The sequence below is a fragment of the Osmerus mordax genome, chromosome 6, assembly GCF_038355195.1.
Source record: "Osmerus mordax isolate fOsmMor3 chromosome 6, fOsmMor3.pri, whole genome shotgun sequence".
Classification (NCBI taxonomy): domain Eukaryota; kingdom Metazoa; phylum Chordata; class Actinopteri; order Osmeriformes; family Osmeridae; genus Osmerus; species Osmerus mordax.
The window spans coordinates 2,339,932-2,363,104 of NC_090055.1; the positions used below are offsets into that span (position 1 = coordinate 2,339,932).

The window sequence follows — 23,173 nt, forward strand, 5'->3', positions numbered from 1 at the left end:
TTGTGTATTTACGGTAGCTTGCTCTCCAAATCCCGCAGCACTTGCTCTTGCCTGCGGTCACATCTTGAAGCAAGAAGCTGCGTCGCTGATACGGTCTGAGTTTATCTTTTAAAAACATTCAAGCGCAGTGCATTATTATTGAGAATTTATTTGATCATTGATAACATCTCGTTTTGGATTAACATATTGGCGTTGTCGCATATTTTTTGTTTGCGCATACCGTTTGGATTCGTGTTTAACATTGTTTTTGTTGGGGACCGTTAACAGGGAGAGAACACTTGACCAGTTAGCCAACCTTAAGTCGACCCGGCTCTAAGTCGAGGATAAGATTATTAATTAGAAACAGTTACATAAACAGGTGGGTTAATTTTAAAACGTGGCGCAATTGTCTGATAACCAACAGCTAGACGTTGTTTATCTTACCGTTATTGTATTCCACCATAGCAAGCAAATTACCGTCCGTGTTCATGCCAGATCTGCAGCGCTTTAGTTTCCCTTACCATAGCATGAATCCTTTGTTGGGGACAAACACGCTTCTCCAACATCAACAGCAGCAGAATCTAGGACCGAGTCATCCGGATTCCCCATCCGGCCTTCTGCCCGAGGCCATCTTCGGCTCTCCAGATCCAACCGCCTTCCTTGAAGAAACTGGACTAGGCCCGGAGACGCTCTCCGGATTTGATTTCACCCCATCCTCACAAAGTGCTTACCTGCACCATAACCACAACCATCCGGTGCACCGCGCGGTGCCACCACCTGCTGCCATGGCCCTAAGGAACGACTTGGGGTCCAACATTAGCGTACTGAAGACGCTCAACTTGCGGTTCCGATGCTTTCTAGCCAAAGTACACGAGTTGGAGCGGAGGAACAAGATCTTGGAGAAACAGCTTCAGCAGGCTTTGGATGCCAATACTAAATGCAAAGGTGGATGTTCTGAAAACGGGGGAGGGGCACACACCCAAGAAACAGGTGTCCAGACCGGGTTCGTGGGGACGATTCCACTTAGGCCCGGTTCGCTTCCGTTTCACAACACAAACAACTCAGCTACGAGGCCCACAACGCTTTTTATGCCACCACTCACGACAGTCCTCACGCTGGAGCAGAACCAAACCGAAAATCCAAACTCTAACCCGAAGAATCCCACCATCACAATCAACCTGTCAACTCCAACTGTCGACTCTCCATCCAGCTCCAGGTCACAAACCGTAGGGAGAACGGTCACAAGTACTAGCACCGGTACCGGAACCCCGACCAACCCCCCTCCCAGGTTTCTACCGGGAACTATCTGGTCCTATAACCACACCCGCAAGCTCGGCTCTGGCGTGGAGACGCGCGTTACCAGCCCCGGTGTGTCCTGGATCCATCCGGATGGAGTCGGGGTCCAAATTGACACCATCACCCCAGAGATCCGAGCCCTGTATAACGTCCTGGCTAAAGTGAAGAGGGAAAGAGACGAGTACAAGCGCAGGTAACTGGCCTTCTGTATTTATTCACCATGAAACCTGTAAGGCCAGGTGTGCGACAGATCATATAAAAGTAATTAAAGAATTGAGATGTGCCTAGTTGGCAGAACTATAAGGGGCGTGTGATTCCTCGTGGTAGCAGAGTGGTAGCGGCCTTGCTAACAGATGGTCGATGAGAACAGCTGCATGTAACACAAACAAATTCTGCACCGTGTATTTGCATCCTTCAGCGGGAATACCTTTAATGCCAAAACGTTTGTCACGACAGATGGCGATCCCAATTTTCACAATACTTTCACCCTACATGGTGTTCTGTATTTGTAAGAAAGATGTACGAAAGTAACAGTTCTGAACAAATCTGTCCAGAAGAACACTTATTACTGAGTCATGATAAATGGAAATTTCAACATTTCCATCTCTAAAGAAGCAGGTTATGTCTTGTTCATGTTGACAGAAATGTGTCCAGTTCCCACATCCCCTAAAGCCAATGTCATTCTTTGTGTCAAATTCACTGATATATATTTGTCTTATCTCCATCCCCATCAGTTTTTGGATCAGGGCCAGTGTCATAAACCAACAAGGCAGTGTGTTTTGAAATGGGCATAGCGTCTCTGAGTGATGCTGAATGTTTAGTGTTAAGAGCCATATGTTGAGGGACAAACAGTTGATTAGCACAACAGATAGAAGTGTTGTTCAGAGGAATATAGTGTCACACATGTTGGTGTGAGCTTAAAGTAAACCCAGTTTCCTCTGGAGTATGGAACTCAGGGCCAGCGTTGCCCCGAGCGATATCTTGGCCGATAGCATCAGGACAGCCAGACAATGATTTACAGCTTCTCTGTTTAGTTCTTTAATTGCACTCAGTGGGACTTTTTCATACTTGGTTCACAGTTAAAGTTGCCTGCAGGGAAACAATAATCTCACTAGTAAACTATTCTTTCTATCAGTCCCCTACGTCCTGTTTCCTTATCTTCGGGCGTCATTCCATCGCTGTCTTGCCCTTACCTGCCACTCTCTCCTTCAGCCAGTGGCTGGTGTCACCCCTCTCCCTCTCTGGCTCCTGTCTCTTATCTCACTCTGCCCCTCCCCTCCTTGCTCTCTCACTTTTCTGCCATTAGTCTCTCTCCCCCCCATTGGCAACTATACTCTCTGCTCCTCGTCCCATGACAACATCCCCCCCTCCCTCTCTCCTTCCTCTTGCGCAGCCGTCTCAACTCTCCACACTGCATCTGCAATGCAGCATACTCGCTGAGCTGTAACTGCTGAAAAAGGGGGTTGGCTTGCAAAGAGAACTTGTCTCAACTCCCCTTTCACTCACTCTCTCTTTCTTTCTCTCTCTCTCTTTGCGCTAACCCCTCAAATGAAAACATTGTGCAAAAATGCAGAACAAAATCCCCTCACTCTTAATACTAAATAACACATTAAGCTTTTCATAGGTCTGGATATGTCGCAGAATCCTGCATTTTAAGCAGCAATTATATAAGGTGAAAAACAACTGGGAGGGAGTGGGGGCTCCTGGGGGTCTGTTGTGTCGAGCCATGGAACCTGTCAACGGCCCCATGTCAACTGCACATGCTTTTAATCAAGTTCTGATTCACAGGTCACTGATTTGACCAGTACGCAGGAGGAAAACACACATACACACACCAAGTACACACTCAAGTCACATGCAGGTTTCAGTTTATTCTTGTGCGTCTGCGCGTGCGCGTGTGTGCGTGTGCGGGAGTCAGGTGGCTGAGTGGTTAGGGAATTGGGCTAGTAATCCGAAGGTTGCTGGTTCGATTCCCGGTTGTGCAAAATTGCGTTGTGTCCTTGGGCAAGGCACTTCACCCTACTTGCCTTGGGGGGAATGTCCCTGTGCTTACTGTAAGTCGCTCTGGATAAGAGCGTCTGCTAAATGACTAAATGTAAATGTATGTGTGTGTGTGTGTGTTCTGTAGGTGGGAGGAGGAATATACCATGAGGGTGGATCTGGAACAGAAGATCGCAGACCTACAGGAGGTAGGAAGAGCACCTACCATGACTGTTCCTCTCTTCCTGTCCTGCCTCACTGGTGCAGACTCACCCCAAGTCTCGTCACAGTGTATGGCACATTTACTGAGCGTATATCTACTGCATCTCTTTTAATCCATAAAATAACTATACACATGGGTGAATAAAGCACCCATTTTGAGCCTCATACGGATTCTGATTCTATACCACGCCATCTCTGATTGGTCAGCGTGATGAGAGAGGCCTGGGGCCAGAAACACCATGTCTATGAGGTTGGCTGCATGGTGCTGACTGAATTGACATTGCACTGACGCACACAAAACAACCTAATTCAATTGAGAGTGTGAAACAGCCTCATTCAATAGAAGTGTGTTGGAACAGCCCACTGAGAACTCATAACATTAGAATGAAAGTCTAATATGCAGTGATGGTATGCCTACCTGGACCTTGTGGTTGCTCTTGTGAAAGCCCCTTGTTTTTACAGCTTCAGTGAGTGGTCCGACCACCACCCACCTTCATGTGGTGTTGATCTCTCAGGTTTCCTGTGTGTGTTTGTGTGCATGGGATTGCTCGTGCGTATGCATGCCTTTGTGTGAGAGTGTACTTCTGTGCGTTTATGTGAGCGTGCATGTGCTTGTGTGCGTGTGTGTGTGTGAGCGTGCACGTGCTTGTGTGCGTGTGTGTGTGTGTAGCTGCAGTTTCTGGGAACATCTAGACACCTGACCCAGTTACAGAGTAAGCTGTAGCTGTGGTGCCCAATGTTCATCAAAGAGACACTTGAGACTTTCCCTGCCCAGCCAGACACATAACTAGAATTACACCCCAAAAAAAATCTTAAAACAGAGTGAATTATGGGAAAGTTAAATCCTGGGGGTTTACATTTTGCTGGATAGCTAAATTCTTCTTATCTGCCCTGTGTATAAAGGGCTTGTGAGTGGTCTCTTACTGGAAACAGATTTGTCTCCAGTAAGTCTGTCACCTAGGGAGTCAGGTGGCTGAGCGGTGAGGGAGTCGGGCTAGTAATCTGAAGGTTGCCAGTTCGATTCCCCGTCATGCCAACTGACGTTGTGTCCTTGGGCAAGGCACTTCACCCTACTTGCCTCGGGGGGAATGTCCCTGTATTTACTGTAAGTCGCTCTGGATAAGAGCGTCTGCTAAATTACTAAAATGTAAATGTCTCTAAGATGCTACCACCACAGTCAGATTTGTTCTGGGAAGTGAGAGATGCTCTGTGTGTGTGTGTGTGTGTGTGTGTGTGTGTGTGATGCCTATCTGTCTGTGGTCGTAGGACCTGCAGGAGAGTGAAGGCTGCCAGGATGAGTTGGCAGTCAGAGTGCAGCAGTTGAAGGCAGAGCTGGTCCTCTTCAAAGGCCTGATGAGCAACGTAAATACAAAACTCACCTTCTCCTTACATTGCATACAATATCCACATACACACAACCTCAGCGTACTGTATACCTCCTAGTAAACGTTCATATACCTATAGTGTATCAAACACCAGTACACTCGATCCGCTTAGCACGTGAACCGTATATAAAATTGTATATTATTATAGACAAGCATTCCATTTCACTCCATGTCGTCCCCTTGGTACAGAGCAATCAAAAGATAAACAAATAAAATTGAACTTACTATGCTGACTGCTCTCTCACCTTACTGTCTTCTTGAACCTCTTCTCTCTCTCTCTCTCTCTCTCTCTCTCTCTCTCTCTCTCTCTCTCTCTCTCTCTCTCTACTCTCTACTCTCTACTCTCTCTCTCTCTTCCTCTCTCTACTCTCTCTCTACTCTCTCTCTACTCTCTCTCTCTCTCTCTCTCTCTCTCGATAGAACCTGTCAGAGCTGGACAGTAAGATCCAGGAGAAGGCCATGAAGGTGGACATGGACATCTGTCGCAGGATCGACATCACGGCCCGCCTGTGTGACGTGGCCCAGCAGAGGAACTGTGAGGACGTCATCCAGATGTACCAGGTACCACCACACACACACACACACACACACACCACAACACACACCACACACGCCACACACACCACACGCGCACGCACGTATACCACACACACACACACCACACCACACACACACACACACACCACAACACACACACCACATACACCACACATCACACACACCACACAGAGGCGTGCCCACACACACACACACGCTCCAAGCACGTCCACACAAACATACACACACTGCTGGGAGGCTGTTTACAGCGGCCATCTCTCACTGAACCTTAAGGTGCCCACCTCCCAGTCTGCCATCAACTGTCGTCCCCGGAGACAGACTCCGCTGTCAGTCAATGGTAGTGATGGAGAAGAACCAATCAGCACCTCAGAGAGCGACGGGGGTGCGCCCAAGGAGGAGGAGCTGTGTACCTCATCAGCCAGTCAGATCAATGAGGAGATGCAGCGAATGCTGAACCACCTGTAAGTGTCCGTGTGTGTGTGTGTGTCTGTGCCTGTTAGTGTGTGTGCCTGTTAGTGTGTGTGTGTGTGTCTGTGTGTGTGACTGTTAGTGTGTGTGTGTGTGTGTCTGTGTGTGTGTCTGTGTGTGTGTCTGTGTGTGTGCCTGTTAGTGTGTGTGTGTCTGTGTGTCTGTGTGTGTCTGTGTGTGTGTCTGTGTGTGTGTGTGTCTGTGTGTATGTGTGTGTTTATACAGCATGTTTGTCCATACATGCGGTTGGTTTGTGTAACAGCTTTGGATGCGTTGCAGGCGTGAGTGTGAGTTTGAGGATGACTGCGACAGCCTGGCGTGGGAGGAGACCGAGGAGACGCTGCTACTGTGGGAGGACTTCCCAGGATGCACCCTGGGACCACCAGAGACCACTCACCAGGCAGGAGAGGTAGGGAGCACTGGCATGGTGGTCGCAGGGTCCAATCCCCTGGTGGGACTGTGTACTGTATGAGCCCAGTGTGTCCAAACGGCTCCTGATTAGTACAGTTAGGATGCGTGCTGATTCTGACAGAACAGAGAACCAAACAGCTGATGCCATTTCCCTTTTAACGATGAGATCATTTGAATGCATACGACAGCAAGATCAAGCATTGGCTGTTAGTGTTCCATAAATTCCTGGTCTCTAGAATTAGGTCATTGTGAGTGGGACAATAGGTTAAAATGTTTTACAGTACTTTCAGAGGTCGCCGATCCTCTCTCAGCTAAGTACTAAACAGCTCATAAAGACATCCATCCATATACGGTAAATATTTCTTTTGTTTATTTTTTTACTAATGGACGTCTCTTTAAGCAGGACAAATGTATGCATGTGCGCACGCAGACACAACCATACAACATACACACCTAAACATACACACACACAAAAACACACACTCAAACATGCATTCACACGATAACCTACACACCCAAGCATACACACCAACACACACGCCTGAATCTGAACGAGAAACAGATTTGTTGTCAGGTATTTGCTTTCATCGACCATTACTAGTCAGTGTAAGGAGAGACAACAAGCTGTCCCTTTATCGAACAGAACAGGAACGCGTACTCGGGGTAATTTGATTAGACAGTTGGATGAAGTCAGCCTTGTTTTGTGTGTCTGTGTCCAGTAACAGAATGCTGTGTTCACCACACAAGCAAATGTTCTGTTTACGTCGATGTAATCTGTCATTATGATTCAGCCTTCAGGGGCCTGTATACTCAAATCCAATATGAAGCATGACTGTCATATTTCCAGCCAGCTATAAACAAACACCAACCAGACATGCAGCCGCCATCACAGCAATGCTGCCGCCATCACACTCATATTTCTGTCAACGTCTCTCTCTCTCTCCCTCTCTCTCTCTTTCTCTCTCTCTCTCTCTCAGCAAGATGAGTCTTTGGAGAAGGTGATCGAAGACACAGAGTGTCTGTTCAAATCCAGAGAGAGGGAGTACCAAGACACGATCGGCCAGATAGAGGTGAGACAGTGTGTGTAACATTCCTGGGATGCCAGGAATGTTATTATAGTGTATGATACAGACCTGCGCCGCGTGACTGGTTCTGACTTTGTGTTTGGTACCCCCGCACACACACAGCTGGAGCTTGCGACAGCCAAGAGTGATATGAACCGCCACCTGCACGAGTACATGGAGATGTGCTCCATGAAGAGAGGCCTGGACGTCCAGATGGAGACCTGCAGGAGGCTCATCACCCAGACTGGAGACGGGTACATTTACATTTAGTCATTTAGCAGACGCTCTTATCCAGAGCGACTTACAGTAAGTACAGGGACATTCTCCCTGAGGCAAGTAGGGTGAAGTGCCTTGCCCAAGGACACAACATCAGTTGGCATGACCGGGAATCAAACTGGCAACCTTCGGATTACTAGCCCGATTCCCTCACCGCTCAGCCACCTGACTCCCTACGTACGCTTCTCTGATCTCTGAGGTCTGTCTCCAGCGAGGTGGCAGGCATGGGAGTCACACGGCTATGTTTTGGGAGTGAGGGGTTGTGCATTTGGTGTTTTTTACACTGCCCTACAGCCTACAACACCTTTTGTTGATCTGTTGCTCTGTCTTTCTCTGTGTCTCTCTCTCTCTTTCTGTCTCTCTCTTTCCTTCTTTCAGCGATTCTCAGTCTCCCATTCCGGGGACCGGTGACGAGATTGAGTCTACAGACAAGGAGAAACCAGAAGAATCTCCTCCCTCCAGTTCCTCCAGATCATGACCCACTCCTCTGTTCCCTCATCCTTCCATCCCTCCATCATTCCATCCCTCCATCCCTCCATTATTCCATCCCATGACCTCCACTCCATCCAGCTAGTGTACTTCTGCATCTCACAGCCCGAAACCACTGCAACTTTATGTTTATAATGCTTGCTAGGTTTTCGTGTACGTTTTCAGACTGCATATTCCGATTGTGTACATTTTCAACAAATCATACTGCCCACTAGTGGAGAGATGCATATCTGCAAGGGTCATATCTACTTGCATTGACGGCAATATGGCACAGGAGTGGAAAATGAGGTTTTGATATAATCTCATGAACCGTAGGAGTTACATGTTATTTTTAGACGACTGTTTCAAAGCAGTATGAAGAGGTGTCTGAAATTGGCCAGGCAATATACACCCACATATCCATCTCAGGCTAACCTGCTGCATAACATCGTGACCTTTCTGTTAAAGTTTTTCTTTCAAGCTCAGGTTGCAGTAAGTTAAAACTCGACAAAATAGGAGTGGAGTTTGATTAATACAATTTGGGGTGGAGAATGTTGGAGAATGTTGGTTTGTCAGGTTGGATAGAGTATGTTCGTCTGGGACATGAAATGCTAGTGTATTTGGATTTAGTGTCGCATTTAAATGACAGCTTGTGTTTAGTTGACTAGATTCCTCATACTCAAACAGGACACATATTTAAGCAAAGTCAAATATAAGTCGTTCAATAGCATATCACTTCATATCGAATTCATTATACCAGACTTTTTCACTGCATTCACTGAAATAAATAAAATAAACACACAAAAAAAGTGAAGTAAAAAAAATTAATCGTAACTCAGAAGGCACACAGTTAGACCCGGCCTTGCGGCGCGTGCTTCAGTGTCCTGAGGTCGGTCTTCCAAGCAATCATTGCAGGCCTCTTTACTGTTGAAGACATGCGGTTTACATCGGTAGGCCCAATACATCAATGTCCTTAAGGGTGTAACTGCTCTTTGTACTTGAGCAACGTCCAGAGTGTAAATGATGTGTTTCAATGTTTATCTGATATTGACCGAAATATTGTATGGTGAGAGTGGGTCCCTTCCGTAACTTAAAATAATTCAACACAACTTCTAACTACCTGATAACGTGTTACGGAACAGTGAACTGTTTTAAAGAAGCTATAATACAAACACAAGGACCCACGCTATAGCCTGTATTGTATTCACCATGAAAATCAAAGGCGATGTCAGGTAAACAAACGGACTGCGGACAGCTTGTGATCATGGTCAGCAAGGACACGGGGTAGGACACATACTTTTTGGTTTGGAACGCATCTTTTTCGCTGCGGTGCTGTATAAATAGTGTAAATACGTACGCTCTTCAGGACGAATTTGGCGTTAGCGCCTGGGGCCTTGCATCGCTGTCTGTGTCTCTCTGTCACCGACGCAGGGACGGGGACACGGTCGACTAAGGGCATTGTCACCCAAGTGTTATACATAGGAGTCATGTTCAAATATTTAGTTTGGTTTGTGGTTTGTGGTGGCAGGTCTAGTCAGTGTGGAGCCCTTGTCCAGATCAGGCCAGCGATATTTATATTGTAGTCGGCCAGATAGAAGATTAGTAGACCAGATAGAAGCCTACTGAGGTGGTTGACAGGTCAGAACAAACAGCTCTGAATGTTAACTTTCTGTCAGGTTACTGCTGTGGTCTAGTAGGACTGGTGGACTATATGACACCACAGGGTTAGTGTAGTCAAAAGGAAACCACAGCTAAGAAGGTAATGTTAAGTGAGTGCGGGTACATTAGCGAATGAATTATGGATATTAATAGATGGACAGACAGATGATTGTTCATTTGACATGATAAAGCATTAACTATGAGTGCCAAACTGACTGGATATATAGCCTAGTCTACATTACGTTTAAGAATCACGAAAGAAAAACGAGAAAAAAAACTAAAACTTGTGCTGAAAGCTATCTCTCAAACTGGTGCTTGTTGAAAATTATTGATGAATCCTATTTTTGAGCTTGTAAACGTTTGCAATTGTAACGAAAGAGCAAAGCAAAGTGTATATCCAATAGTAACAGCAATAATAAGAGTATAAAATGCAACTGAAAAATGGCAGGAATGGAAAAGTGTAGTTTCATTATTTGGCACACATTCTGTCCACAAAGTTAGTTAAAATTAGTTGTATTAGTTGAGTTATTTTGGGGTTGAAAATGTATTACTTCTATTTAGTGTATCTGTTTTTGTGTGATAACATGTTTTTATTGTAAATCTCAGTTATATCATATTTCACATGCTTTACATTTTCCATTATTTATGTGTTTATCACCTTAAACTCACAAAATCTACACGCACAGACAACATGAATGACAGTACACTGAATGTTGACAGCAAAGGCAAATATATGTCCACTCAAATTAAAAATAAGTAACAAAAAACAATATTTTATCTATTTAGGATCAATTATTTACCTTTTATTTTTGGTCCTGAAGAAGTCAAATCAGGTTGATTGTAAATTGCTTCAGCTCACATATCAATATTCAAATATTCTGTAAAAGCGTTTTGTCTCATTGATTAAGCTGTAGGTTGGGGTTTGTGAAATAATGATATGCATGTCTTAAGTCTGGTGTGGTCCATCCCTCTCTCTTTGGCTACAACTGAAGAATGCTAAGAGGATATCTAGGAGACAGTGCGTGAGAACTATGTATTGTTTGGGCTCTTTGTATAGTTTACCACATCCACCGAGAAGGTGAGTGTCTCTGTATGCATGTGTTATGTTTTAAGGGTGCTCTAATTTCAGTGGTTTTTAAAAAGACTTTTACTGGTTCACCTACAACATGAAGAAGTCAGTTCTCCAGAACCACACACAGACACACACACACATACATTACATTTGGTCACCAAGTGTCTTCTGACAGACAATCTGTATGTACCCACCTGAACCAAGAGCAGTGGGACCTTAAAGTGATGTCTCACACACACAAACACGATTTTGACTTACACACAACGCCTTAAAAACACTGTATATATGTATATCAAACATGTACAGTAGTTGCTCTGCGACTCAGTTGTTCTTCATGAGTGTATGTGAGTGCTAAGTAAAGTTCTTTTAAAAACAACACCAAAATGTAAAAAAAAAAACTAAAACTACAAAAAAAATAGAAAATGCAAAAGGCTTTAACACTATTGACAGTATGATTGCTATGATATTGTATACTATGATATTAAAAGTAACAGCTATGGGTATATTGTATGTTTAAAGACTGCATAGTGCAAAGATGTCCACAGTCACATACTAAGTAGCATGCTTTAGGACAAAAGTGATTGAAGAACTAGGTCAGATTGAGTTATTCTGAGTAACAGCAGAAATAAATCCTCTAACCGTATTCATCTATTCACCAGAACCAAAAAGAACCAAAAAGAAGAATCCAGATCCTGGCTGACATGTTTATTTGTGTTTCATACACAGTGCAATAAATAACAGGTGTAACTACAGGCACCTGCAAGATATTTAGATTTGACCTTCAGTTTCCAAACGTTTATTTTATTTGTAGCCTTCGACAGGGAAGCGTGCGTCTCGTGTGTGACTGGGTAGGACCTTCAATATGCGTGTCACCTGAGTGTAAGAAGTGGCAGGTTTCGCTTAAGCTTTACTGCAGAGCTCTGCATTCTGAGGGCAGAGTTAGAATGAAGAATAAAAAGTTGACAGCTGAGCAATACGATTTGTTGTCGCGTGACTTCTTTTATCCTCCGTTTTTCTCTTGTTTTTAGTACACGTGGAAAGTAGTAAGAAATGTTTACATTTACATTTACTCATTTAGCAGACGCTCTTATCCAGAGCGACTTACAGTAAGTACAGGGACATTCTCCCGAGGCAAGTAGGGTGAAGTGCCTTGCCCAAGGACACAACGTCATTTGGCACGGCCGGGAGTCGAACTTGCAACCTTCTGATTACTAGCCCGCTTCCCTCACCGCTCAGCCACCTGACTGTTAGTCACTGCGGAACCGATGACGGTTCAATGACAGCGTCTGATCAACCTGTGAACACGGGGATAGCGGTGCGGCGGTACAGGCTTGTGGGCGAGAGGTACCGGAAGAGAAGATCACAGGTAAGGAAACAGTGACAGGCTGGGCTGAACTAACTCAGAGAGGAAGACAGCGTCGCGGAGACACACCTTAGAATACGAGTGTGAGCTGTGGACAGAGAGAGTCAGTGAAAGATAAAGAGAGACATTGTGTGAAAGGTAAGACTATTACTTTTGTTTAGTTTGTAAATGTCATCCTGTTTTGTGTAAGGGGGGTGGGGTTAGGGAGTCCAAGAACTGCTTATAGAACGTATTCCAATGCTGCTGCAGCTGCAAGGTTTGACATGTAAAGAATTGGTCTCTTAACCCTCTTCTGTCTTAGTTTTTCTTCTTAGATTCTGAACAACGAATAACAGTTTCTGGGATGGCATTCTTGCTGTGCTTGGTAGCGGCTCAGATTTTTTCTGCACACAGAGGGGCCTCTGTTCCACTGGTAATGTGACTATCTTCTTCTGGTCAACCCCTGCATTCAATCAATAAATCAATCAATCCTTAACCCCCCCCCCGCCCCCCCCCCCCCCCCCCCCCTAGTATTAGTTGAGATGAGTGAAAACTCAGCTGACAGTGTTATGGACCATGGGGCACCTACGATGGGCTGGCTCTAGTGAAAATACTGCTAATGTTGAGCCCAATGTTGCTGTGCTGTTGGCAGGATGGTGGTGGATATTGTATGGATGGAGAGAAGATGCAAACAATGTGCAAAAAATGCCCGGCAGGTAAGTCTGTCCTATTTCCTTGTTCACAAATCTTTTCTCACACATAATATTATTCTTAAGTATTCTTATAGTATTCTCATAAGCTGTCAGCAAGACTCATCATTCCCTACATAATACATTTTTGGGATGTTAGTGTGAACATTTCTTGTAAATGAGTAAATGAGAAATGTTTATCTGGTAATTATACACTTTTGAAAGTGCCATATAAGATCAGTAGATGCTAAGTTTTCTCTATCATTACTCATTCAAGAATGTGAAATTGTCCCTTCTTCCATTTCCACTGAGCTGCAGTTGATAGTAAACAGTTGTTAAAGATCTGTAGACAAAAGAAAATGTTCATGTTTCTCACACATTCCTACATCCTTCCTATAACAGAACCGTGTCACACCTGTGTCATCATTGTCCTTACCGTCACCCACACACACACACACACACACCCACACACGCACACACACACACACACACACACACACACACACACACACACACACGGATACACACACACACACACACACACACGGATACACACACACACACACACACACACCCACACACGCACACACACACACACACCCACACACGCACACACACACCCCCACACGCACACACACACACACACCCACACACGCACACACACACACACACACACACACGCACACACACACACACACACACACACACACACACACACACGGATACACACCACCACCACCCGATCATGATGAGAGTCTGGCACTAACGGCTCTGTCCTCCACCACATCCTGCATAAGCACTATGTATGCACAGTATGCACTCCAGGCATACTGACATGTCGACGCTCTGCAGCTCTGCTTCCCGTACTTCAAACTTCCTGTTTCGCTGCTACACAGAACGGCCCCTTAAATGTGTGTGTGCGCGTGCGTGCGCACGTGTGTGTGTGTGTGTGCCAGCAGTCGACTGCTCTACTTTATCTAAGTAAAGTACATTTTTGCACCTCTTTGTTCTTCCACTGCTTTATGCTTCCTTCATTACCACTCCTGTCCGTACATCTATCACCATCCCACCTACCTTTCTTAATTCCTACCTATCTCCACCTCTTCCTCTCTCTCTTCCTCTCTCCACCTCTTCCTCTCTCTCTTCCTCTCTCTCTCTTCCTCTCTCTCCCCCCCCCCCCCCCTCTCTCAGGCCAGTACCAGTTGTCGTGTACAGAGTGCTCTCCCTGCGTGGAGGGGACCTTCACAAAGGACTGGAACTGTGAGAGCAGCTGTTTGCCCTGCTTCAGAGACTGCAGAGAAGGTAGAGCACACATAATCAGCCACTCACGGATCTCATTCATTTACATTTAGTCATTTAGCAGACGCTCTTATCCAGAGCGACTTACAGTAAGTACAGGGACATTCTCCCCGAGGCAAGTAGGGGGAAGTGCCTTGCCCAAGGACACAACGTCATTATGCACGGCCGGGAATCAAACCAACAACCATTTAAACAACTAGAAACGTGTGCCTACTCCAGACAGTAGGATAGGGAGCTGTCTTTTAAAAGATTATTTGCATTGCACTGCGATTGTGAATCAGTTTCATATTAGGACCCTGACCCTACCTGTGTTTTCTCTTACAGTCGGCAACATGTGGGAGGAGCAGAAGTGCAGCCTCAAGGCGGACGTTAGGTGTCGCTGTCGGCGTGGTTACGTCTGCACGAGCGGAGACCCTGGAGACTGCAGAGAGTGTGAGAAGAGCCCAGAGCCCGAGCGAACCAGCAGAGGTGTGTGTTAGTGTGTGTGTGTGTGTGTTAGTGTGTGTTAGTGTGTGTGTGTGTGTTAGTGTGTGTGTGTGTGTTAGTGTGTGTGTGTGTGTGTGTTAGTGTGTGTGTGTTAGTGTGTGTTAGTGTGTGTGTGAGTGTTAGTGTGTGTGTGTTAGTGTGTGTGTGTTAGTGTGTGTGTGTGTTAGTGTGTGTGTGTGTGTGTGTGTGTGTGAAGCAGTTGTGTGGGTGTGTGTGAGTGTGTACATTTCATGTGCACGTCTGTTCAGTTTGTGTGTATTGTTGCTTTGTCAGGCACAAACTTCATATTGGTACGATGCCTCAATGTGTTTTACTTGCCTTTTTACAGGCTGTCTATTGTAGTAAACTGCTCAACAGGTCCCTTTCAAACACATGATCTCCTTGTTTTTACATAGACTGCACTATTGGGTGTTTTTTACAGTTTTTGTTTTTTTCATTTCTTATTTTGCTTTGGGAAATTCCCCAGAAGATGGCATGACTTCCCCTTTGCCTTGCAATCCTCCGAAGTGAGTATTGTACAAAGTAAAATATCTTCTTGTACACTTCCTCCAATTATCTTTCATTGTAGACTTTTAGAGTTGGAATCTTTGTGTTGCAGAACTATATTCAATCTCTTTTTCATATGGCTGTTTACTCAAATATGCCTGTGCAAAACCTTCATCATTCTCAGTTGTAAATCTGGTGTATCCACTCCAGTGGATAATTCCACTCATGACAGCATTCATGTTAGACCGGGTGAGTGTCCCTGTCTCTCTGCCTGTCTGTCTCTCTGCCTGTCTGTCTCTCTGCCTGTCTGTCTGTCTCTCTGCCTGTCTGTCTGTCTGTCTCTCTGCCTGTCTGTCTGTCTGTCTGCCTATGCCTGTCAGTATGTCTGTCTGTCTGTCTGCCTATGCCTGTCAGTCTGTCAGTATGTCTGTCTGTCTGTCTGTCTCTCTCTCTCTCTCTCTCTCTCTCTCTCTCTCTCTCTCTCTCTCTCTCTCTCTCTCTCTTCTCTCTCTCTCTGCCTATGCCTGTCAGTCTGTCAGTCAGTCAGTCAGTCTGTCAGTCTGTCAGTCAGTCAGTCAGTCAGTCAGTCTGTCAGTCTGTCAGTCTGTCAGTCTGTCAGTCTGTCAGTCTGTCAGTCTGTCAGTCTGTCTCTCTTGTTCTTTCTATCTCCATAACTTGAGGTGTTCTGTCCGTGTCTTTTTCTCCAGAGAACAGCAACACTCTTCTGGCCGTTTTGTGTCCGGTAGTAACCATTGGAATTCTGGCTCTTCTACTTCTCTTCTGTATCCGTCGCCAAGGAGACGAAGCTTGTTTCAAACATGGTGAGGATTTGAAGAGACTCCAGTCTCGGTCAAATGTACTTTGTACATTGTGAACAGGCACATGCCATTTGGAGTCAGATCTAAGATAAGTTTAAACACTTTCATAGAAGGTGAAAGTGATTCCTGGCCATGACACTAGACTCTTTAAGGTCAAAGCACTTCTTTGTTGTGGTATGTTTTTCATTCTTACACAGTGCTGCTACTCTCACAAGCATGTCAGTTTGAACAAACAGCGATCTACTTGTTGATGCTTGTTGCAGTAATCATATGATAAGTCAGCCTTACAGCCGAAACAACTCAGCTGAATAACAACACAAGACATTCTGACATTGCTCGCTCCCTCGACACAGTCAAATGACACATCTCAATTATCGATGAATCATTAATGAATAAGCAAAATTCCCATGAAGAGAACATAGTATTACCAGTTTGACTGATGACTTTTCATCTGCTGTTGTTTTCCAGTTCTCCAGCTGTGTAACGAGGTAGGCTCACAGCCATCGCAACGTTTTACACACCGTTCACAGAGACTCTCATATTTACGGATATTTATGGAGCCAACAGAATGAAGGTTTACAGTTTCTTGTTCTTACTTGTTGTTAAGGGTGTGAAGGATGGTTCCCCCAAAAAAGCCCCAGGCCAACAGCAGACAAAGGAGCCGGTCGGATTGCTACCACACCCACTAACTGCTGCTAATCTAGGTACTGAAAAAGATATATAAAAATACGTACAAATTCCCTTCAAATGTATCTTTCAGCTTGACAAAAAGGGCTATTTTTTTTTACAAGAACTTATGTTATGTTTTTCATAACACACTATTGTCATAATTCTGTCATGTCACGGGGTGATTCTTACACACGTAACATGATAACGTACGTGCTGAACGGGCATCCTTTCTCATTTCCTTTCACTCATTCCCTCTCTCTCTCTCTCTCTCTCTCTCTCTCTCTCTCTCTCTCTCTCTCTCTCTCTCTCTCTCTCTCTCGCTCTCTCTCCCTCTCGCTCTCTCTCTCTCTCTCTCTCTCTCTCTCTCTCCCTCTCCCTCCCTCTCTCTCTCTCTCTCTCTCTCTCTCTCTCTCTCTCTCTCTCTCTCTCTCTCTCTCAGGCCCAGTCCATGTGCACAGTGCCGGAACTGTGATCTTCAGTCTTCTGAATCAATTCACGGGTCAGGGGGAGGTGGCGGGAGTGGAGAGGAAGGAGGAACGGAACGACAGGGATGAGGAGGAAGGGAGAGGCTTCCAGAACCGCGCGGCGTCGTCAACTGATGTCCACCTCTCCCAGCAGGAGGTGGACGGAGAGACGGGCGCTGTGTTTGTCCCTTCTCAGGAACAAGGGAAGGACTGTCACGTTTCCAAAGAGGAGTCGCTATGAGCGAGGACTGTTTACGTCTCGCTGAACTGATGTAGGACCTTTCGTCGCTCATGTTGAACATTAAGCTTGTGGGGAAATAACACAACAATGATCACTGTGGTATGCTATTCAGGACGACCATGTGTTGTGTGTTCAGGATCCAGCAGATTGGGTTTGGAACACACACTGGTGAGTGGACATCCAGAAGTGATCTGGTGCATGGTTCTGAAGATGGTCAAACAACCTAAACAAAGATGTTACGGTTTAAACTCCTAAAGAGTTATATAGAATTGTAAGATGTGTAATCGAAACGTTAGTTGATGTGTCGCATGTGTCCTTTATTTGCTCATTTTGAATGTGGTCAGTTTGTAATGTTATTTATGAGCCTCTTTTTGGATATGTCAATGTACTGTACCGTTAGTTTGAAGAGTAAGGCAGCTGTGGCTTGTTCAAGTCAATAACAACTCTGAAACTGTTTTTGTAAAACTGCATGTATTTGATAATAAAATACAAGTGATGGTGAAGGTTTTGAATAAAATCATTAACACTACCACAAAGCAGGAATTTACTTAGGAAAAAAACACGCAATCAGTAGCTGTTAGCAGATGAGGGGAAAAGCATACTTTTTACATTTATTCATTTAGCAGATGCTTTTATCCAAAGCGACTTACAAGAAAGAGCTTTACAAAAAGTGCATAGGTCAATGATCATAAACAACGAGATTCAAAACATTGCGGGTAGCCAAAACATGAAGCATACATTGTTAAAAGCAAATAAGTGCCAATGGGTAGAACCAGAAGAGCATGTAGTTAAAGAAATTACAATTAGAATAGATCATACAGATTAAAAGACATAAAACATCTTCAACTTCAACATGTACTGAACATGTAAGCAGCCATGTGCTGGGTTTCACATCCTTACATGATAAACTCTTTGATCCACAGTCCTAGTTCTATATACAGTAAGTATAACTTACATACAGTAGACATTTTCAATCTGACTCTTTTTTGCTCTCTTTCTGTCTCGTCTGCACATCCACCCACGTTTTATCAGAGGTCACATCAAATGCTAAAGTCTAACTTCAAAGCAGATGTCGTCTCCTACGCTCCATGTTTGCTGCTCTTCTGAACAAAGATTGAGAGATGCTGACTTATGACATACACGAGAGAAACCTTCGCAACTGGATACCAGATCAGAGCCCTCTCTCGTAGGATTGTCATCTTCGCTGATGAACACAATATCATAGACGGTCGGATATATACATTAAGAAAAACACTTTAACCCTTGTGCTGCCTTCGGGTCACAACGACCCATCGTTGCGTTGGGACAACTTTACCCAATACAAAAACAAATAAAAAGGATTTTATTTTAACCTTTGTGCTGTGGGGGGTCTGAGACAGCCCGACGGTTACAATAAAATGCTCTACTTTATTTTTGTATGATGTAAAGTTGTCGCAACAAGTCATTGGTTTGTCGATGGTGGGTCATCATTATGACCCACCATCGACAAACCAATGACTTTGGTTTGATTGAACTCCACACGTTGGTACTGAACTCTATAGACCTGATGAACTTGAATGTTTATGTTGGGTGAATTCGGGTAATCTGCATTTTTTACATGCATTTTCTCATCGGAACTTCCTCATTGACTAGTGCCCTGACCCTTTCTGTGACACCACACCCAGTCACGTTTTGTTATTTCAGTCACATAACATCCATGCTAAACCTAGAGTCAAAGTTCTGTGGACTAGACACAGAACTTGTTATAGCAGGGAAGAAAACACTCTGGAGTTTAGGTGCCTACATTACCCAATGTCCCAGATTACCCCAATTCACAATACTTTTTTGGTCCCTGTGTCAGGTAATGTCAGTATATCCAGTTAATCCATAGCCTGGTCCAATGTTGTCATGACAGCCTACTTTCCAATCAGATTTCTGTCTCAGTCTTCCAGTGCACTTCCTGGATTGGCATGGGTACATCCTCTTCCTGTGTCACTGGATGAGCTAGAGTTGTCTTTTTCAGAGCCCAGCACCCTGATGGACCAATGAGAAAACAATAAGTGCTCGCCCCACAGATACTCAGACATACATGCGCTGTAGCGATGTCATCAGTCAGATATAAACGGATAATACTGACTGTTTGTAGTTCTGATCCAGGGTAGTTTACGTTTGTGCAACTGTATGCATACAGTTAGCAGGAGCCCTGCGCTTACGCAGGACAGGAGACCGCAAACGAGGATCCACGTGCTGTCATCTGTTGTTTGGAGAGAGGCAGAGTAATGGGCGAGAGAGAGAAACGGGTGTGGGGGGGGGGAAAGAATAACAAACTGTTATTTCGTGAAAGTAAACGGGATGCGTTTGCCCTACAGCTGAGGTTGTTGCTGTCCTTCTCCTTCACAGTACACGTACATCCCAGAGGGCGCCGCTAATCAGTAGTGTCCTTACTTCCTCTTGGTTTCGTGGCTAGCCCAGTTCCAGGTGTAGTGATAGGCACAGGAGTGGGTGTGTAAATGGTCTCAGAAAGGTGGAGCACTGTGGTCCAAAACGAGGAGAGAGAAGGGAGGATGTTACCATGGTGACCACCTCGCAGTAATGTCTCCTTCAGAGAAGTCGGAGATGCTATCGCTGTGTGTGTGGTTTCAACATGTAACTAGAGGCCTGTGACTCAACAATGAAATGTTAATTACTGTGTTGTGACTGGTTGGTCGTCTATCTGCGGGTTGTTACATGTTTGGGTGTATGTTTGTGTGCATGTGTATTCATGCATTCATGCATTCAATGCTTAGAAATCCTGAGATAACATTTGTTCATGCTTATGAACGTTTGGTAAGACTTGTACTAATGCTTGGAAGCCCTTCCCAGCATTTGGTACACTAGTGGATGTTTGGTAGTTCTAATGTTGTAATGATTGTGTGTGCTGAACTAGTCTTCAGTACCTGCGTCAGCAGGTGTGTGATTGGTTGTCGGCTGGCTGGGGAGGGGATCACAACTTTGGCAGGGCTTTTGTCTGCACTGGTATCCTTCCTGACATGTACACTCAGCATTACGACTGGTCGAGCACTTGGACTCATACACTAAGTCTATGGAAGAAGAAGAAAAAAAAAACATTGTTAAAAAACAGATAACATGTGTGAGTGTGTGTGTGTGATGTTATGCACAATATCATCACAATACATCTCCCAGGTGATTAACAACAGTAAAATAAAAAATAAAAACTTCCACAGTGAGTTTGTGGCTATGTGATTCAACCACCCTCAACTGTCTCTCTTTTTGACCTTGTGTGTTTTCCCTCTGCTCATTGACATTTAAAGATGACTTATTCTCTTGTTTTTGTACTTTTGAGGCAGATAACGTCTCTGACAACAACACAGTGACATCTGTATTTATTTCCGATGTTTTTCTGCCACTGCGAGGTCGTCTTCCACCACAACTATTAAGGTGCGTGTCTGCAACCCACGCGCACAGCCCCTTGCCCTCCCCCCCAATCCCCACTGGCAGACAACCATGGTTGTTGTGCCAGCAAGCTCTCTTTACTTCCTAGCTTGGTGAGTCAGTTAATCAGTTTGTATCTGTTTATCTGTGCCCCCCCTTCTCTCTCTGACTGTATCCCACCATGACTGGATGACAGGGGAAATCCCTTCAGCACACTTGTGTTTTTACCAGCTTTGTTCTCTGAATGGAGGATGACCTGGAGACACCTTTGAGAGACAGTTAGCAAAGGAAACATCTGAGAAGACCGACATGTCTCAATTCGAACCTTACTGGTTTGTCTCACTTCACAGCTAATCGTTCACAGTCACACCCAGAAAACTCATAAACGGACGACACATTCACGTACGCGTGTGTGCGCATGGGCACACACACACTCATACACACACTCATACACACACTCAGACACACACTCATACACACACTCATACACTCACCGTCTGTGCACAGTGTGCAGATATCGCAGGCTTGCTTAGTGTTGTAGGTTTCTGTGTAGAACAGATCTTGACAGGAACCACACACGGTTTCTTGCCTCTGTGATGCTACACAACGTTTGAGCATGTATTTACCTGCAAAGGACACAATAGACTCTTCAATTACAGAATGGATTAAAAGCACAATATACTTCTCTCTCTCAATAAGAAAAGGTGCTACCAAGAACACATTAAGGTACAGGAAACCCATTAATAATCTATTTGTGTTTTTTAGTTCCATTGCTAACTATTTTATCAATCAACCTCTCAACTAGGATGTTCAACCCAAATTATGGATTTCAACCGAGTTACAGTTCAAGTAAAAATGAAAAATATCACAACACATTTCTTTATGCTTACCTGGTGGACACTTGTCACAGCATAAAGTGGGATTGAGCGATGGCCAGGAATACTGTTGCCCAGAACATTTGAGACATTGGACAGCCGACAGTTGGCACAGAAACACAGATAAACTAATGTACCATAACTCCATCTGAAAATAATAGCAAGAGTAAAAGGATACAGTCAATATTGATGCTATGATGCTCATGAAAACATTTTAATATTACTATCGTACATAACCTGGTGGTGTTCAAAATCCACAGTCACTTAGAGTGAGAGCAGAGCATCTCACTGACAAGAGGGAGTTTTGTACAAAGAAAATGGACACGTGGTCTCCTCAAGTACACAGTCCCTGCGATGTCCTAACGCTATCGAGGCCCAGTTCAACACCTTTACTTCTTAGATACAAAGCTAGAGCGAAAAACCAAGATAAAGTGACTTACCGTAGCGCAGTATGAACGTGAGAAAGAGAGAGATGTGACCCGAGACCCCTCTGAGTGAGACTGAGCAGCAGATCAGATTGTGTCAGGGGATTATTCATAAAATGTCAAAGGATGAGTCATTAGAACCTGGCCTCATCTTTCACATCTTCGTCTGTGTGGCGACGAGCCCCCCAGAGCTGCACGTTCTACCGGTCGCTCTTTTCCTCCCTCTTTCCACTTCTGTCAGTGCTTTCCTCTCGTTTCATCAAAAACTTACTGTTTTTTAGCTTTCAAAACAAATCTACTGACACTCTTTTGTGCCTGTCAGTACTTTTTTGTCTTTCTCTCTCTCACACTTCTGTCACTACTCTCTCTGCCATATGACAAATATTTTTACTAACATACCACAACACACTCATTCTGATCCGGTTCTTTTTTTTATTACAGTAAGCTGCCTCAGATAGTCAAATCAGCTGTGTCTGGATCTGAGTTACACTTCAAAGAAGCCATTCTTTGACAGGATTTCTGTTTTGAGAAAATGCTTCAAATAGGTTACGTGAATATGTGTCTATGCAACATATGTGCTTTATGTTTGTAAAAGCTCAGTATGTACAGTTTAGTGCGGGTGTGTGGCTTAAAATACTCAACACCGCTAGTTTGCTCGTCTGTCATGATTGCGGTTAACTCTCTTTCCCAACTTCATTTTCAAAGAAGCCTCGCAACATGACCTGCAAAGAACTGAAGTGTCATCGCACACTCAGCACCAATAAGACCACCTTCTCTCATCTCACACCTCTCGTGGCTCTGCAAGCGATAGGTTACTCATAAAGAGAACATATTACTGTAATAGCTGATAAATGAGTAATCTACGATGATGTTTCTTTACAGACTTCGTAGCCTGTTTTCATTAGTTACTTAAAAGTTGCTTTCGCTGTAATCCAATATTCCTTTTGGTTCTGTGTGTGTGTGTGTGTGTGTGTGTGTGTGTGTGTGTGTGTGTGTTTGTGTGTGTGCCTGGTTAGAGCCTTAAGCGTGGAAAAGGATGCGGTTTCTGTAGGAAGTACTTGTAACTGCTCTGCTAAGCAGCTGTCACATGAGAAGATGGCACAAAGTCGGAACTGATGATTTTACTCTGT

General features: G+C 44.6%; 2 protein-coding genes and 1 long non-coding RNA gene across 4 annotated transcripts; all 3 read left to right on the forward strand.

The window, feature by feature from the left end:
• Positions 1 to 195: 195 nt before the first annotated feature.
• iffo1b (intermediate filament family orphan 1b) lies at positions 196 to 11,814 on the forward strand. 2 transcript variants are annotated; one of them, XM_067237687.1, is made up of 9 exons: positions 196 to 1,468; positions 3,404 to 3,464; positions 4,744 to 4,839; positions 5,283 to 5,423; positions 5,694 to 5,881; positions 6,168 to 6,297; positions 7,277 to 7,369; positions 7,487 to 7,617; positions 8,018 to 11,814. In XM_067237687.1, the coding sequence occupies exons 1-9, from the start codon at positions 468 to 470 to the stop codon at positions 8,115 to 8,117; spliced, it is 1,941 nt and encodes a 646-aa protein (XP_067093788.1). In that variant the 5' UTR covers positions 196 to 467; the 3' UTR covers positions 8,118 to 11,814. The 2 variants fall into 2 exon arrangements, with proteins under 2 accessions (XP_067093788.1, XP_067093787.1); XM_067237686.1 differs by having other exon boundaries at positions 8,028 to 11,814.
• Positions 11,815 to 12,247: 433 nt separating this feature from the next.
• Positions 12,248 to 12,865, forward strand: LOC136944651 (uncharacterized). The gene is made up of 3 exons (XR_010876778.1): positions 12,248 to 12,339; positions 12,503 to 12,613; positions 12,833 to 12,865. It is a non-coding gene; the product is annotated as an uncharacterized lncRNA (long non-coding RNA).
• A 26-nt stretch (positions 12,866 to 12,891) lies between these two features.
• Positions 12,892 to 17,849, forward strand: si:dkey-260g12.1 (uncharacterized). The gene is made up of 9 exons (XM_067238499.1): positions 12,892 to 12,896; positions 14,061 to 14,171; positions 14,493 to 14,636; positions 15,121 to 15,160; positions 15,325 to 15,389; positions 15,848 to 15,961; positions 16,427 to 16,446; positions 16,566 to 16,662; positions 17,067 to 17,849. Exons 3-9 carry the CDS (start codon positions 14,501 to 14,503, stop codon positions 17,330 to 17,332), a joined length of 738 nt encoding a protein of 245 aa, XP_067094600.1. The 5' UTR covers positions 12,892 to 12,896; positions 14,061 to 14,171; positions 14,493 to 14,500; the 3' UTR covers positions 17,333 to 17,849.
• Positions 17,850 to 23,173: the final 5,324 nt, after the last annotated feature.